We start from the raw sequence: 16974 nt of genomic DNA, 5'->3' as shown, positions 1-16974 counted from the left end.
TAGCCTAGCTTAGCACAAAGACTGGATGTAAATGGATAATGGTAGCATAGTAATCCCAATAAGTGCAAAATAATGCAAACATTTTCCTATTTACTTGTTGTGATCTGTATAGTCACAGAGTGTACAAATAACAAGGCTATATGAGACAGAGCCCATTTTTAATCGTATAAATACTGGGAACTATATTCTCGCTAGGCGTAGGAGCACAGCTTACGTTACTTGGGCGGAGTGGCTACTTGGGCGGAGTGATTACAGAATAGAACCATTACCGGGGTACAGAATAGAACCATTATAAGCATACATAATTACATGAGTTGTAAACACTGCTTCAAATGAAGAGACTGTAAAGAAAGAACAAAGTTAGATCGGATTACAGGTTCAGTTGGTGGAGTTGAGTTTGGAGGAGGGAGTTAATTGCAAGCAGTGATGCGATGGAAGAGACACTGAAGAATTGGAATTTAAATAGACCACATGTGATAGGTGTCAAGACTGGATTGGTACACGTCAGGAACAGCTGACTGTTGGCTGATGCAAGTGTGACTAACGTGGCCTGACTGTACTAACGCGATGCTCAGTGTTACTGTCCCAACACTGCACATAGACGATTGATTGAGCAGGGCCACGGATCTTCCGCATATTTGTCTAATTTGTCTTATGAGTGGGTTTTATTGGTTTTATGGTCATGGAGTGGGGGTTGTGTGGGTTTTTCCTCCACCACAGATGTGATGTAGTTCAGTTGTGCGTAGTGGTGGATTTAGTGATTTTATTAGACAAATTAAAAAGAAAAAGTATCGATTTTATCATTAACCCATTCATTTCAGAGTGACCCTAAATATCCTGAGTGTGATTTTTTTTCCCCACACTAACATACAGCAAGATATTAATCCAGTGTTTTATTTTTTTATTTTTTTATTTTTTTTATAAAGTGTTGGCAACCGTACAAAGTCTCATGCCATGTAGATAAAGTTTATATTTTTTTTTTTATTATCTCAGCAAATGTCATTTGTGGTCAAAAAGATCCCAAACAACACTTAAGGGTTAAGGAGTCACTCTTATCAGCATTTTTAACTTGTGTGTATATGACAAGATGATCAAACTCACCTGATACTTTCAGTGTAACTTCATCACTGTATTGTGAGGTGCGTGATCCTCCTCTTTCTGCTCCATTACAGGAGTATTTACCTGCGACAGACTCAGCAACAGGACTGAATGTGTGTTCCTGTAGTTCATTGGAGCTGTAGAGTGAACCATCTTTATACCAGCTGTACCGCCAGCTAGTGACTCCTTCACCATCAATGACACATCTGAGAGTGACTGTCTCTCCTCTGAATACATGTTCAGCAGGTTTAATACTCACTTTGACTTTTGGTCTTCCTGTACAATAACAACAATTCACAATAAAAAATGATGTGCTATATAATATAATAAATAAAACATGCAAATTGAAGAGGGTTTCAAACCCACAATCTTTAGGTTAAAAGCAGGTTTGATTACAGTAACTGATGATTGAGAGTTTAGTAATTGAAATCATCATCTGCACTCTGAAATCAATATCTTCACACTCTAAAAACGGCTGGGTTATTTTTTAACCCAAAATGCTGGGTTGGGTATGTTGGGTCTTTTTGTTGGGTTATTTTATTTCTTTTTAAACACTTTTGGGTAGTTTACCAGGTGTTGGGTTAAACCTGCTGGGTTGCGTCGCTGTGTTGTTTAACGCGCCTTGAAGATGTTTAAATCGCTCCCCAACTGTCATTTTGGAAGAACAACGGGGCAAAGCCATGGCTTTCAACTGTTTTAAGGTAAGTTTATTTAATTTTTTCTTTAATAATTATTTTAAATTGGCAGAATTATAACTTTTTTTGCGGCAACAATACTGTTAAACGTCTACATGCCAACATTATTTACGTTAAATGATGAACTGTTTACCTCAAACGGCCAACCTACGTTACTTGACTCGCATAATCGTGTTAAGGTATCTGAGACGACAGATTAATACAGTTTTATTAAGTTTCAGACAGTGACGGATGGCTGAAATATGCGAATACCTGTGAAAATAGAGGAAAAAGTGGTTTCTGACACTGAAAAGCGAATTTGACATTTAAGTGAGTCAAATGAGTTCAAAAAGTGAATACGACTTTCTGCTCTAATGTAAACGCCTGCAGTTGTCCATATCGACATGTAAATCATACAAATTACGTACAATATAGTCGGACCGCAGGTCTAATAGAACCGACGATCCAGTTCAAATAAACCGGTTCAGAATCAGTAATTCTCGAACAAAGTGATTCCCGGAAAAGAATCGACGTCTCAGGGCATTTCAAAGTGCGCGCACGCACAGCGAGTGACGTAGGCCGCGTTAGTGAGGTGATTTGATGCTTGTGTGGTTTATAAAGTCTTTTTACATACATATTATAATTCACTTTTTTTTTCCTGTCAGAAAAGCACATGGATACATTTGTGAGAGAAAAACTCTTCGAGTGCAGTCTTATTGAGGCGTCTAACGGTAAGTTCTTGTTTATTATTCATTTTACATAATAGAGGGTTTTCACGGCGCGTCATCAGACCGGAAGTCGGCCATGTTGGAGGCACTCCGCATCACAACAAAGCACGGGCACTGAAGTATATCCCGAACGTCGTCAAGGAAAATGGTTAATTATTGCTGTGTTTCAGGTTGTACTAATAAGACAGATTGAGAATAATAGTGTGTGGTTTTTTGGGGTGTCAGATTGTATATGTGCATTTATATGATAGAATAAAATACTATGAAACTAACTCAGATAGTGTACAGTGTAGATAGCAAACTGGGAGTCTTTCAAATGAAAAAAAAAAAATAACATGATTGAGAGTCACTTGGCTACACCTTGAGTATCGCAGTGATATCATACAGTTAAGTATAGGTTGATTAAAGACGTTATTGCATTACTTACTTTGGCCTTCACAATACAACGGTCGTTGATAACTTGGTACTGCGTCTCCCTCACCCATCCACACACCATCTGGTTATAAGCCTCCAAACCCTTGTAGGATTTAAGGTCTTCCGCTGTGTATGGGCTCGGCGAGAAAACCAGGTAGTTGACTATATCGGGATATGCAACTGAAGGAAGAATCACCGGGTCGTCACGGATCCAAGAAGAGGGAGCTAACTCGTAGGGATCTGCACCGCCAATAAATTGTAATTTCTCGAAATATCGCACCTTTTTTTGTGGTCCAAGTCCTTCCCTATATGCCTTTGCATCTTGGGCACGTTTTGTTGAACTTTTCGGTTGTTTAGACATGGCTACATTCACTTAAAGTATCCAAAGCGCACTATACTCCATTGTACTCCATTCAGTTTTTTACACCGATTACCTCCACAATGGCCGCGCATCCGGGTTACCGCCCAGAACGTGAAGTCGGTGAAAACCCTCTATTGTTTGTCTGTGATAATCAACTAACTTAACGTTAACCCTCACGTAATTTAAACGCATATATATTTTTATTTCGTGCTATAGTTAAAGCTGCACTTAGTAACTTTGTGTTCAGAATGTACATAATTTATGAGCGTAAACATCATAAACATCCAGATCGTGTTTTTGACTTGTCCTTATCACTTTGGTACACCTATTAGTGTTTATATATGGACTGTTTTAAAGCTGCGGAGTAACCCAGTACCTGTGTGACTTGTCATAGAAATGTCTGTGTGCGCGCATTCAGTGTGATCTCCCTTACTGTCCCAGTGACTGTGTGTTTGATAAAGCCAGGATATTAACATAAAACTGTGATTTATAATGACTGGAACATCCCATTGATTAGACAGTTTGAAAGCACACCTTTCAGCCAATCACTAGAGCGTACTCTGCTTCTGTAGACCAACTCATAGGTGAATTTAACTCAAAAACATGATGGACTCAATTTCATGATGAACTTCACACAGTTAATTGAACTGAATCACTGTTATTAAAAACATTTTTTATTTTTTATTTTACTTTATTTTAAAGGTTGGAACAAACATGGAATTCTTTAACCGAGCATACACAAAACCCCATCCAATTGTTGTGGCGATTTAAAAATGCCAGCAGATCTCTCAGGCATTGATCATAATCAATGGACAGGTAAGGATATTCTGGACAATTTTCAAAAGGAATTGCAAATTGTATATTTAATTGCATTTTTCCACATGTGGACGCATACATTGTGACATAGTCCAAACGCAATTGAAAAGCATTTGAATGTCAGATGCCTTCCACAGAAAGCTGTCAATTTGTGTCAAGGGTGGGACTAAATGCTGTTTTATAACAAAGTTCGGGAGGAACAGTCGCAGTTCATTAACCTGATTAACACAAGTGGAGACCAATCAGTAATCAACTCATGACAAGGTATAAATAACAGCAGAACCTATCTCTGTTCATTGACAGTTTCAGCATCCCGGTTCGCGCTGTCTGTCATCTTATCACAGACGAAATCTTCCTTCCAACAAGGAGACCCATACCGGTGATTTTTCAGATATGCTACTTTGCTGACCATGATCATTAAACACGGCCGTTGAGCACCATCAAACGTCATCGCGACAGCTGCTCTTCGTGCCAAGCCACACGTCGTGGCCAAAAGACCGTGCAAAGTTCAAGCTTGCTTCGCTTGACACCACAATTGATCCGATCAAGACCGGGCTCTCTTTGAGCGCTGGAATCGCAGCACTAGCAGGCATTCAACCAGCCCGCTCCTCAGTTCTTACTGCAGCAAGCCTCTTTCACTTCCCGCAGCGGCTCAGCCTTTCACCGTGGCTTTTACCGGCCGAGGCGAAGTTTGAGGCCGCCTCCTGCGTCATAAATCAATACATTTTCAGATGAAGACGGTAAATACAGGTTTGCGGCCAGAAGTAGTGCGAGAGCCGCGTGGAGTTCCGATCACATATGTATGTGGAAATTCAGATCCAAATTGAGCCTCGGATGCGTTCAAATATTTAAACTTCTGGACCAGGCCGTGTGCAAACGCCCGACCGGATGTGATCTTTCGGTGCGAGGTCAGAATTACCTATATTTTGTTAACCTTGACATTATTCTTCAACATCATTTATGTAAAATGGTGGTTCATAATAATTATGGCAGAAATAATTATTAAACCATTATTTACGTGATTAGCCCCATAAAACCTGCTGTTTTTATTTAGGGGGTAATCTGATTTGTGACGATGTATTCATACATTATACATTATATTCATTCAAATTATTAACTTTACCATGGTGAACATGTCAAGGTAACAGTTAGGGCTACTGCACGACCAGTTTGAAAGTTAAGCACGCCTGCCGCGAGAGGGAGAAATGCGACAATCGTGTACAAATGTCGCGTGCTGTGGAAAGGAGGCTTAAAGTTTGTTAAATCAGGCCATGAGGTAGTCATCATCCACACTGAAATGTCCAAAGATATCATCTGCCTTACCGTGCATGTTTAAACCTCACTGAGGTTTTACAGACAAGTTTCATGCAATTATTCTGGCAGGACCAATTTTCTTGGGGACATATTTCACCATCTACTGGCGTGATCATTATACCCTCGTTTTGCCGCAGGACAGCAGTGTGAGTAAATTCTGAGTTTTTCTAGGACCGTAATATGAAAGCATGCAAGTAAATATCGTTAGAACTGCTTGTAAGTGAATAGCACATAACTGCAATTAACGTTATTGCCATAATCATGTCTATGGTATGTTTTACAGACATAATGATTTTCATTGCATAATGATTCCCATAGTTTTCAGAAGCCTCTGTTTCCACAGTCTATACTACAACGTGAAACCAGTGTTCCAGATGTATCCATTAGTGCTAGTGATGTGTCGTTCGTAAACGAATCGTTCTTTTTGAACGAATCTTTTAGGTGAACGAATCTTTTAGGCGAACAAATCGTTCATGTTATCCACGGACTCATATTTCTCGTTCAGTAAAGTTCCTCCCTTCATAGCAGCGCGGCGCTTTAAGCAGCGCATGCGCAGCTCAGTGAACCGGGTAACAACCGTTTCATCCTGTCAAAGAATTACTCAACATCGAGCCGATAGCCTTCGAGTATGAGATGTGACAGAGTATGTGATTTGTTGAATGTAGTAACGAATACGCCCTTCAATGAACGAGTTTCATATGAGTCTGAACTAGATCTAGAGATCTTATCGTTCGTGAGTGAAATGACTGAACTGGCACACTTGTCATTCGTGAACGAACTGAATGAACGGATACATGTCGTTTGTGAATTAAATGAACTGGCACATAGCTTATCTTGTTCGCGAACAAAATGAATTAGAGTAAACTGGGTTAATCTGCTATTTTAGCATGTCAATCTCGAAAATGCAAAGCGCAGTTATAGGTACAGTACTGTGCACATACGCTCGTTTTGATATTTAGCAACTCCACGTTTAATCCATAGACCGTAAAAGAAAGGTTAATCCCCGATTTATGGATGTGAGTATATAATATACAAACTGTCTGACCAAACAATTAAAATGCTAAATAGGCAAGAAACCCTGTGCTTTGTTCATCTGAACAACTCAATTAGACTTCATATATTGAACGCGATTATACACACATTTTAATAAAGCCAGATCAGTTTTTGTAACAAGTGAATGCGTTCGTTGACGTAAGACATAACACATAATACATTCTTTTGCCACCTGCTGGCATATTCTGTGTAAAACGAAGAAATTATCTCCGAACTAATCATTGTTGAATGAACCAAAAATGAACGAATCTCTAGAAAGAATCATAATTTCCACCACTAATTAGTGCTGCAACGACGCGTCGACATCATCGCTTACGTCGAGAGAAAAAAAAAAAAAAAAAAATACGTCGACGCGCGTGCAATGCGTGGACGCGTCACACTGTTTACATCTCGCATAATGGCATACAGTGAATGAAGAAGTTGCATTCTATCACAAACCGAGACCACTGTTATTAAAAGTATGAGAATACTTTAAACAGAGGACAAATAAAACGTCTCTTTGTTCCCTTTGCAAAACCGATATGGTGTACCACGGCAGCACAACTGCGATGAGCGAGCGCTCTCGGGTGTCTCCATGCAATTTAACTGGTTACCCCGTGATCTGGTGACCAACTTCCTGGTTCAGGTCTGATATTCTTGCGCTGCGGCATTCTGAAAAGTTGAGATGTTTTCAACTCTATGCGGAGCGGACGCGCCTGAGAAGGAAGAAAAAAAAAAAAAAAAAAAAAAAAAAAAAGACGTGATGGGTGAACGGCCCCTTAAAAGACAGCGCGCCACGAGACAACAGTCACAAACCACCGAGCTACCCAGAATCAGCTCCAGATCTCTGGAAACCATGCTAAACCTTGCAGAACAATAACTACATTCTATGGTCATGATGCTAAAGAACATTTCAAGACGTCTCAGACAACGGTAAATTTATGGCTACCGTGGTTTAATTATAAATGCTGTCATAAACCCATATTTACAATAGTAAAATAATTTTTTGCCTCTTATTTTATACTGTAAAAAAAAAAAAAAAAAAAAAAACTTCCTCCACATTGGTTGAAAATGAACAAAGGTTGAAAATGTTACTAACCTGCCTACTCTTCCCACAGTCAAGGAGGGGGAACTCAGGGCCCAGTGGTTAGAGAGTGGACTCCTAACCCTAGGGTTGTGGGTTCGAGTCACGGCCCGGCCATGCCATGACTGAGGTGTCCTTGAGCAGGGCACCGAACCCCCAGCTGCACCCTGGGCACCGCAGCATAAATGGTTGCCCACTGCTCCGGGTGTGCGTTCACGGTGTGTGCGCGTTCACTGCCGTGTGTGCACTTGGATGGGTTAAATGCAGAGCTGCTTCCACAGGAGCCTTTTCCATATCTCCCCATTGCCGCAGCAGTGCCTGCTCCCGCAGGAGCCTTTTCCGTATCTCCTCACTGCCGCAGCAGTGTCTGCTCCCGCAGGAGCCCCTTTCGTATCTCCTCACTGCCGCAGCAGTGTCTGCTCCCGCAGGAGCCCCTTTCGTATCTCCTCACTGCCGCAGCAGTGTCTGCTCCCGCAGGAGCCCCTTTTGTATCTCCTCACTGCCGCAGTAGTGTCTGCTCCCGCAGGAGCCCCTTTCATATCTCCTCACTGCCACAGCAGTGTCTGCTCCCGCAGGAGCCTTTTCTGTACCTCCCCCAGATACACAAAAAAAAAAAAAAAAAAAAAAAAAAAAACTTCCTCCACATTGGTTGAAAATGAACAAAGGTTGAAAATGTTACTAACCTGCCTACTCTTCCCACAGTCAAGGAGGGGGAACTCAGGGCCCAGTGGTTAGAGAGTGGACTCCTAACCCTAGGGTTGTGGGTTCGAGTCACGGCCCGGCCATGCCATGACTGAGGTGTCCTTGAGCAGGGCACCGAACCCCCAGCTGCACCCTGGGCACCGCAGCATAAATGGTTGCCCACTGCTCCGGGTGTGCGTTCACGGTGTGTGCGCGTTCACTGCCGTGTGTGCACTTGGATGGGTTAAATGCAGAGCTGCTTCCACAGGAGCCTTTTCCATATCTCCCCATTGCCGCAGCAGTGCCTGCTCCCGCAGGAGCCTTTTCCGTATCTCCTCACTGCCGCAGCAGTGTCTGCTCCCGCAGGAGCCCCTTTCGTATCTCCTCACTGCCGCAGCAGTGTCTGCTCCCGCAGGAGCCCCTTTCGTATCTCCTCACTGCCGCAGCAGTGTCTGCTCCCGCAGGAGCCCCTTTTGTATCTCCTCACTGCCGCAGTAGTGTCTGCTCCCGCAGGAGCCCCTTTCATATCTCCTCACTGCCACAGCAGTGTCTGCTCCCGCAGGAGCCTTTTCTGTACCTCCCCCAGATACACAAAAAAAAAAAAAAAAAAAAGTCATCATGTTAAGCCATTTCACTGAAATAAGCTGTTCAGTTTTCACAATAAGCGACGTGAATTTCAACAAGGGTTTATGATCAGCTTTGATGCCCCACATTCCCAGTCGCATTAGCCTCTGCACAATACGCCGTTTTCAAACATAATAAAAAAAAAAAAATTTAATTTAAGAGTCTCTCAGCAGACGCAGTAAATATTTATCCGTTTCCACTGCCCGTCCAGCGAGCTCCAGTCTCTCAGCGGACGCAGTAAATATTTATCCGTTTCCACTGTCCGTCCAGCGAGCACCAGTCTCTCAGCGGACGCAGTAAATATTTATCCGTTTCCACTGTCCGTCCAGCGAGCACCAGTCTCTCAGCGGACGCAGTAAATATTTATCCGTTTCCACTGCCCGTCCAGCGAGCACCAGTCTCTCAGCGGACGCAGTAAATATTTATCCGTTTCCACTGCCCGTCCAGCGAGCACCAGTCTCTCAGCGGACGCAGTAAATATTTATTCGTTTCCACTGTCCGTCCAGCGAGCACCAGTCTCTCAGCGGACGCAGTAAATATTTATTCGTTTCCACTGCCCGTCCAGCGAGCACGAGTCTCTCAGCGGACGCAGTAAATATTTATTCGTTTCCACTGTCCGTCCAGCGAGCACCAGTCTCTCAGCGGACGCAGTAAATATTTATTCGTTTCCACTGCCCGTCCAGCGAGCACGAGTCTCTCAGCGGACGCAGTAAATATTTATTTGTTTCCACTGTCCGTCCAGCGAGCACCAGTCTCTCAGCGGACGCAGTAAATATTTATTTGTTTCCACCGTCCGTCCAGCGAGCACGAGTCTCTCAGCGGACGCAGTAAATATTTATTTGTTTCCACTGTCCGTCCAGCGAGCACGAGTCTCTCAGCGGACGCAGTAAATATTTATCCGTTTCCACCGTCCGTCCAGCGAGAACGAGTCTCTCAGCGGACGCAGTAAATATTTATTTGTTTCCACTGCCCGTCCAGCGAGCACGAGTCTCTCAGCGGACGCAGTAAATATTTATTTGTTTCCACTGCCCGTCCAGCGAGCACGAGTCTCTCAGCGGACGCAGTAAATATTTATCCGTTTCCACCGTCCGTCCAGCGAGAACGAGTCTCTCAGCGGACGCAGTAAATATTTATTCGTTTCCACCGTCCGTCCAGCGAGCACGAGTCTCTCAACGGACGCAGTAAATATAATTTGTTTCCACTGTCCGTCCAGCGAGCACCAGTCTCTCAGCGGACGCAGTAAATATTTATTTGTTTCCACTGCCCGTCCAGCGAGCACGAGTCTCTCAGCGGACGCAGTAAATATTTATTTGTTTCCACTGCCCGTCCAGCGAGCACGAGTCTCTCAGCGGACGCAGTAAATATTTATCCGTTTCCACCGTCCGTCCAGCGAGAACGAGTCTCTCAGCGGACGCAGTAAATATTTATTCGTTTCCACCGTCCGTCCAGCGAGCACGAGTCTCTCAACGGACGCAGTAAATATAATTTGTTTCCACCGTCCGTCCAGCGAGCACGAGTCTCTCAACGGACGCAGTAAATATAATTTGTTTCCACTGTCCGTCCAGCGAGCACCAGTCTCTCAGCGGACGCAGTAAATATTTATCCGTTTCCACTGCCCGTCCAGCGAGCACCAGTCTCTCAGCGGACGCAGTAAATATTTATCCGTTTCCACTGCCCGTCCAGCGAGCACCAGTCTCTCAGCGGACGCAGTAAGTCCATCCAGCGAGCACTAGTCTCTCAGCGGACGCAGTAAATATTTATCCGTTCCACTGTCCGTCCAGCGAGCACTAGTATATTTATCCGTTTCCACTGTCCGTCCAGCGAGCACTAGTCTCTCAGCGGACGCAGTAAATATTCATCCGTTTCCACTTTCCGTCCAGTGAGCATGAGTCTCTCAGCGGACGCAGTAAATATTTATTTGTTTCCACTGTCCGTCCAGCGAGCACCAGTCTCTCAGCGGACGCAGTAAATATTTATTCATTCCACTGTCCGTCCAGCGAGCCTCAGTCTCCCAGCGGACACAGAAAATACCTATTTGTCTTCTCTATCAGTCCGCGAGCACTAGTCTCACAGCGGACTCAATAACATCTATTTTTCCACTGTTTGTCCAGCGAGCACTAGTCTCGCAGTGGATGCAGAAATATCCATTGATTTCCCTGTCCGTCCAGCGAGCGCTAGTCTCTCAGCGGATGCAGTAATTATCTAATTCCTTCTACCTGTCCATTGGGCCTCAGTCTCCAAGGGGACACCGTAAATACATATTTTTTCCTCTGCCTGTCCAGCGAGCACTAGTCCCTCAGCGGACGCAGTATGCATCCATCTCTTCCTGTTCTTCGTCCAGCAAGCCCAGTCTTCCAGCGGACGCAGGGACATAATTCGTCTCCCATATGTGTCCAGCGAGCCTCAGTCTCCCAGCGGACGCAGTAATATCTATTGGTTTCCTCTGTCTGTCCAACGAGCACTAGTGTCCCAGCGGACGCGGTAAATACCTATTCATTCCTCTACCCGTCCAGCGAGCCTCAGTCTCCCAGTGGACGCAGTATGCATCCATCTCTTTCTGTTCTTCATCCAGCGAGCCAGTCTTCCAGCGGATGCAGGAATATAATTTGTTTCCTCTATCTGTCCAGCGAGCCTCAGCCTCCCAGCGGATACATTACGCATCTAGTCAATATATCATTACACCTCGCAGGCAGACGGTGGAGCCCGTCTTCCCGACACCGTAACTGCTTCTTCCTCAACTATTAACCAACAGGACCTGCCTGCTCCTCTACTTCTGCCAGAGGCAATGCAAGATCTCCTGGTCAAACGACCATACTTCTAAAAACGTCAGCCCGCCAAATCTCTGCGTTTTGGGGGGTTCGTAGTCTGGCGGCTGTCCTTTTGCTCTCTTGTTTTTGGGGGGAGTACTCTGGGTTCGGGCCACATCCCGAGCTCGGAGCCCTCCACCCGGACAGCACGCCAAATACGCATAAACTTACGGTATTAATATACGTAGATGTGAACTCGTGAAATGCTGTTTTATAACAAAGTTCGGGAGGAACAGTCGCAGTTCATTAACCTGATTAACACAAGTGGAGACCAATCAGTTATCAACTCATGACAAGGTATAAATAACAGCAGAACCTATCTCTGTTCATTGACAGTTTCAGCATCCCTCCTCCACCCCATTTCTCCTCACTTATAGATCCATCTACTCTTACCACAACCGGGGGGAGTACTCTGGGTTCGGGCCACATCCCGAGCTCGGAGCCCTCCACCCGGACAGCACGCCAAATACGCATAAACTTACGGTATTAATATACGTAGATGTGAACTCGTGAAATCTCTCGCTGTTTGCACTCTGATGCACATCAGCAAAACAACATTGCAGTTCTACTCTTATTTACCTATTTCCATCTTACGCTACATTTTATACCTCAGGTGAAAAGCATTTGGTTAATGGTGAATATAGACCAATAGTACCATGTGGTTAGCAGGAGATAGTAGCTGCATTTGGGGTAAAAATCACATAATTATTTATTGTGTAAGGTGCCAAGAATATAAGGAGATCCGGGTTGCACTGTCTGTTCTTTAACACACATCTCTCGGAGCGGCAGCTGCCTTTAGTAGTGCCTTAACCTCCATTGTTCAAAGCATTTTGGCACAATTGTCTTTGAGTGACATCACCTCCCAATACAAACACTCTCCATAGTATAGTCCCACCTCTGGCAAAAATTTACAGTTTTCCATGTGAGGCATTGGAAATTCAGATGCTAAAGTAATTGCGATTCCATTTGAGTGTTGGCAGGTAACGTGCGACACAGTGAAAAAACAGACATGGTAATTAGTAACACCTCATGTACTTGTTCTTATGTTGCATCTATGCTAACATTAGTCTGTTTCTCTCTTATTCCAAGGTCACCGTAGCCACCAGATCCAGACCAGAGGGTCACTGCAGTCACCCGGATCCAGTACGTATCCAGACCAGATGGTGGATCAGCATCTAGAAAGGACGTCTACTGCCCTGAAAGACAGTGGAGACCAGGACAACTAGAGCCTAAAGACCTTGTCTCAGAGGACCACCAGGACAAGACCACAGGAAACAGATGATTCTGCACAATCTGACTTTGCTGCAGCCTGGAATTGAACTACTGGTTTCGTCTGGTCAGCGGACTTTGCTTTTCCATTTGAAATTTGGCAGTCACTGTGAAGTCATGAAAACTGAAACATTAATTTTTGTTCAGTGTTTTTGAAACAGTGTTTTTGTTCAAGATTTGCAATTGTGTTTGGATTATGTCACAATGTGTCACATGTGGAAAACGCAATTGAAAATATTATTTGCAATTCCTTTTGAAAATTGTCCTTCCATAGACAGGCTCTATAGCAGAGTACACTGCTCTCAGGTGTAGATATTTGCTTCAGAACTTAAGAGTTTGTCAATAGTATACCCAAAAATGAAAATTGTCATTAATTATTCACCCTGGTCTGAAACCTCTTGAATTTCATCGAAAATATCTTAACTTGTGTTCTGAAGATGAACGAAGGTCTTACGGGTTTGTAACGACATGAAGTTGAGTAATAAATGACAGCATTTTCATTTTTGGGTGAACTATATGTTGAACTACCCTAAGCAGTGCACATCTACCTTCATATGAGTCTTTATATACTTGATATAAATTTAAGGACATCTTTAAATGATTTAACATTTAAATTTAAAGAATGTTAATTGTCAATGTCATTTCACTGTGTATTTAAATAGCTAAACATGTCAAAATGTAATAGTTAAACAGCTAGACAGGTCATTCAGGAATAATTTTATAATTTTTTATCTATTGCAACTGTAATTCTGTGATTTTTATTTTGCATTTGCTGGAAACAAAAAAAAAGGGAAAATTCCATATTGTTTGTCATTGGTACAAATTTTTGAATGTCAGATGGCATTAAAATTATTTTTTAACAGTCTAAATAACCTGTATTCTTCATTATTTATTAATCCATGATTGCTTTGTTAAGCAAAAGTGAAATTATGAGAATAACCCAGCAAGAATAACCCAGAATCATAAAAATGCAAACCCACAAATGGTAAAAATGACTCTAACTTGGGTTTTCTAAATAACCCAGCATGCTGGGTTAAAATGTGTAAACCAGCATGCTGGGTTACTTTAACCCAGCACGTGTTCTGTCCAATATTTACCCAGCGATGGGTTGCCAATTGGGTTATTTTTAACCCAGCCATTTTTAGAGTGCATTTTTAAATCTTAAACTTTTTCATCCACTGTTGAGAAACACTTAAAACTGCTCTGGTATCTAAAACTGAGAAATCACTCATTAATAACGTTATACGTGAGTGTATACTGTATGAAGAGATGATCAAACTCACCTGATACTGTCAGTGTAACTGTATCACTGATGTTTGATGTTCGTGATCCTCCTCTCTCTGCTCCATAACAGGAGTATTTACCTGCATCAGACTCAGTAACAGGACTGAATGTGTGTTCCTGTAGTTCACTGAAAACACTGTTTGAATCATCTTTATACCAGCTGTACTGCCAGCTAGTGACTCCTTCACCATCAATGTCACATCTGAGAGTGACTGTCTCTCCTCTGAATACATGTTCAGCAGGTTTAATACTCACTTTAACTTTTGGTTTTTCTGTACAATAAAAACAATTCACAATAAAAAATGATGTGCTATATAATATAATAAATAAAACATGCAAATTTAAGAGGGTTTCAAACCCACAATCTTTAGGTTAATAGCAGGTTTGATTACAGTAACTGATGATTGAGAGTTTAGTAATTGAAATCATCATCTGCACTCTAAAATAAATATCTTCATTTTTAAATTTTAAACTTTTTCATCCACTGTTGAGAAACACTTAAAACTGCTCTGGTATCTAAAACTGAGAAATCACTCAATAATAACATGTTATATGTGTGTGTATACTGTATGAAGAGATGATCAAACTCACCTGATACTGTCAGTGTAACTTCATCACTGATGTTTGATGTTCGTGATCCTCCTCTCTCTGCTCCATAACAGGAGTATTTACCTGCGTCAGACTCAGTAACAGGACTGAATGTGTGTTCCTGTAGTTCACTGAAAACCCTGTTTGAATCATCTTTATACCAGCTGTACTGCCAGCTAGTGACTCCTTCACCATCAATGTCACATCTGAGAGTGACTGTCTCTCCTCTGAATACATGTTCAGCAGGTTTAATGCTCACTTTGGCTTTAAGTGTTTCTGTACAACAAAAATGATTTACAATAAAAATAATGTGCTGTTTCTACTGTGTGAACACATTTGCCTGTCTGTAAAACATTCATGCTAAATAAGGTAAGACTGAAGTGTTGTTCTCTGTAGTTGTTGGGCGGTGTGGTCACTTGTATCTTACAAAATCATTTGCACATTGTGCAAGTAAAAGTACTTGCTATGTATTTGCTCACTGCTAATGGTCATTTATAAAAGTTGTTTAAAAAGGTGTGTATATAATCAAATAGTTTATTTTCTAATTTGGTTTGTAACCAATAGCGAGACATCACCCATATGTTATGAAATGTATAAGTCAAATTCACTCACCTTCAGTGTGTCCAGAGTGAATGTGTGAAATCAACACTAAAATACAAAGAGAGAGAGAAAAAAAAAAAAAATACTCATCACAGTCTGAACACAGAGCTGATCAACTTTCTTTTATACTTTTGACAAGAAAGTTTAAAGGAATGCCATAATTTTACTTTCAAATGTTTCTCAACTTGTTTTTCTAGATGTATTGGCATCTGAAAGAGTATTTCTGTAAAAACCTTCCAGAGTCTGAAAACAGTGACCGTTATGAGTAGTAACTCATATTAAGATATTGTTCTGGGACTAGATGTGTGTGTGTGTTCAGATAAACACAGAAACATTTGTTTGATGTCTCATAGATTTCATCATCAGCAGAGAGAACTTGAACTTGTTTAGGGAACTTGAAGCAAACAGTCTGATAAAGATACACTTTTAGTAACTGTGTACTATAGTGAACATCTACTAAGGCATCAGGGACAGTAAACTGTAAAACAAACCAACAGAACTGATTCAACAAACACCATTAAACAGCACAAACCTGAATGACTGAACAAACACACACACAGATCTACATCACAACAGAGAACATTTCTCTTTCACAAATAACACTAACTTTCTCTTCCTCTCTCAAACTCATCTTTCACTCATATAACATGGAGCTGGATTTGAAACTCAGAGCAACAAGAAAAGACATAAATCAAGGAAAACTAAAACACTTTATTAGTTACATAATATAATAGCAATTACCATGCACTGAAATACATAGTAATACATAATAATACTCACAGAGCACGAGAGGAAGTTGACTGAGCTCCATACTGACTGAATGACGACAGACGGTTAAAGACACAGAAAGTGTTAAAGACTCAAGACTTCCTGAAAGTACTGCAGTCAGATCTTTAGAAACATCAAGACAGATTAAAGACACGCAAATGACCTCATGTGTTATAGAAATATTTTGATAATATTTTAAGGGTATGTAGTTTACAGATGCTTACTGAAGGCCCTGACTGATAATCTAGTCACATATTTTCAGAAAATGTTTTCTACAGAAATGTTCATATTTGAATGATATCAAATTGATAAGCTTAAATTTCATTATGACAATAAGTGATATTCTGGTGTGTTTATTGAATGATGGAAGCGGCAGAAACTAATGAACGACTGCTGCTCGTCCGTCACTGATTAATGTCACTGACCTGAAATAGATGCTGAGTTTGTTTCGATTATATTTGTATTTGTGGACACAGTTTAATATTCATATATCAAGACGGGATCAAAGTCATGTTCTTCTGTGTAGTTCTTGAAGATCATTGCAGTCCTATTCTTAATACCCTCAGCAGTCTCTTCATGTAAAAGGTCATAAGTATTTTATTATCATTTTCACAGGTCACGTATGATAAAAAACAACAACAACAAAAAACAAAAACAAACAAAAAAACTAACAACAAAAAACATGGAAATCTGTGAGGAACTGTAGGCTTTCGACAACACAGCAGTGATACAACAATACACAGGTGTATTGACACAAATTTATTCAAACAATGTTTTTCCTCAAGCACAAACAAAAAAGTGAAATACATGACCCCATTCAATCTGCAGTCGT

The 16974-nt window shown here is 41.7% G+C and overlaps 1 protein-coding gene across 1 annotated transcript; it reads right to left on the bottom strand.

Annotated features, from left to right (window-relative positions):
• Positions 1 to 996: 996 nt before the first annotated feature.
• Positions 997 to 16190, bottom strand: LOC113084600 (B-cell receptor CD22-like). Its single transcript, XM_026254920.1, has 5 exons — positions 16155 to 16190; positions 15387 to 15422; positions 14778 to 15050; positions 14186 to 14458; positions 997 to 1374 (listed from the first exon to the last, which is right to left on the bottom strand). The coding sequence occupies exons 1-5, from the start codon at positions 16183 to 16185 to the stop codon at positions 1010 to 1012; spliced, it is 978 nt and encodes a 325-aa protein (XP_026110705.1). The 5' UTR covers positions 16186 to 16190; the 3' UTR covers positions 997 to 1009.
• Between the last annotated feature and the right edge of the window lie 784 nt (positions 16191 to 16974).

Source organism: Carassius auratus, unplaced genomic scaffold, assembly GCF_003368295.1.
Source record: "Carassius auratus strain Wakin unplaced genomic scaffold, ASM336829v1 scaf_tig00040375, whole genome shotgun sequence".
In the NCBI taxonomy this organism is placed as follows: domain Eukaryota; kingdom Metazoa; phylum Chordata; class Actinopteri; order Cypriniformes; family Cyprinidae; genus Carassius; species Carassius auratus.
The sequence above is the reverse complement of the archived record's forward strand: the minus strand, read 5'-3'. Positions and strand labels throughout refer to the sequence as shown.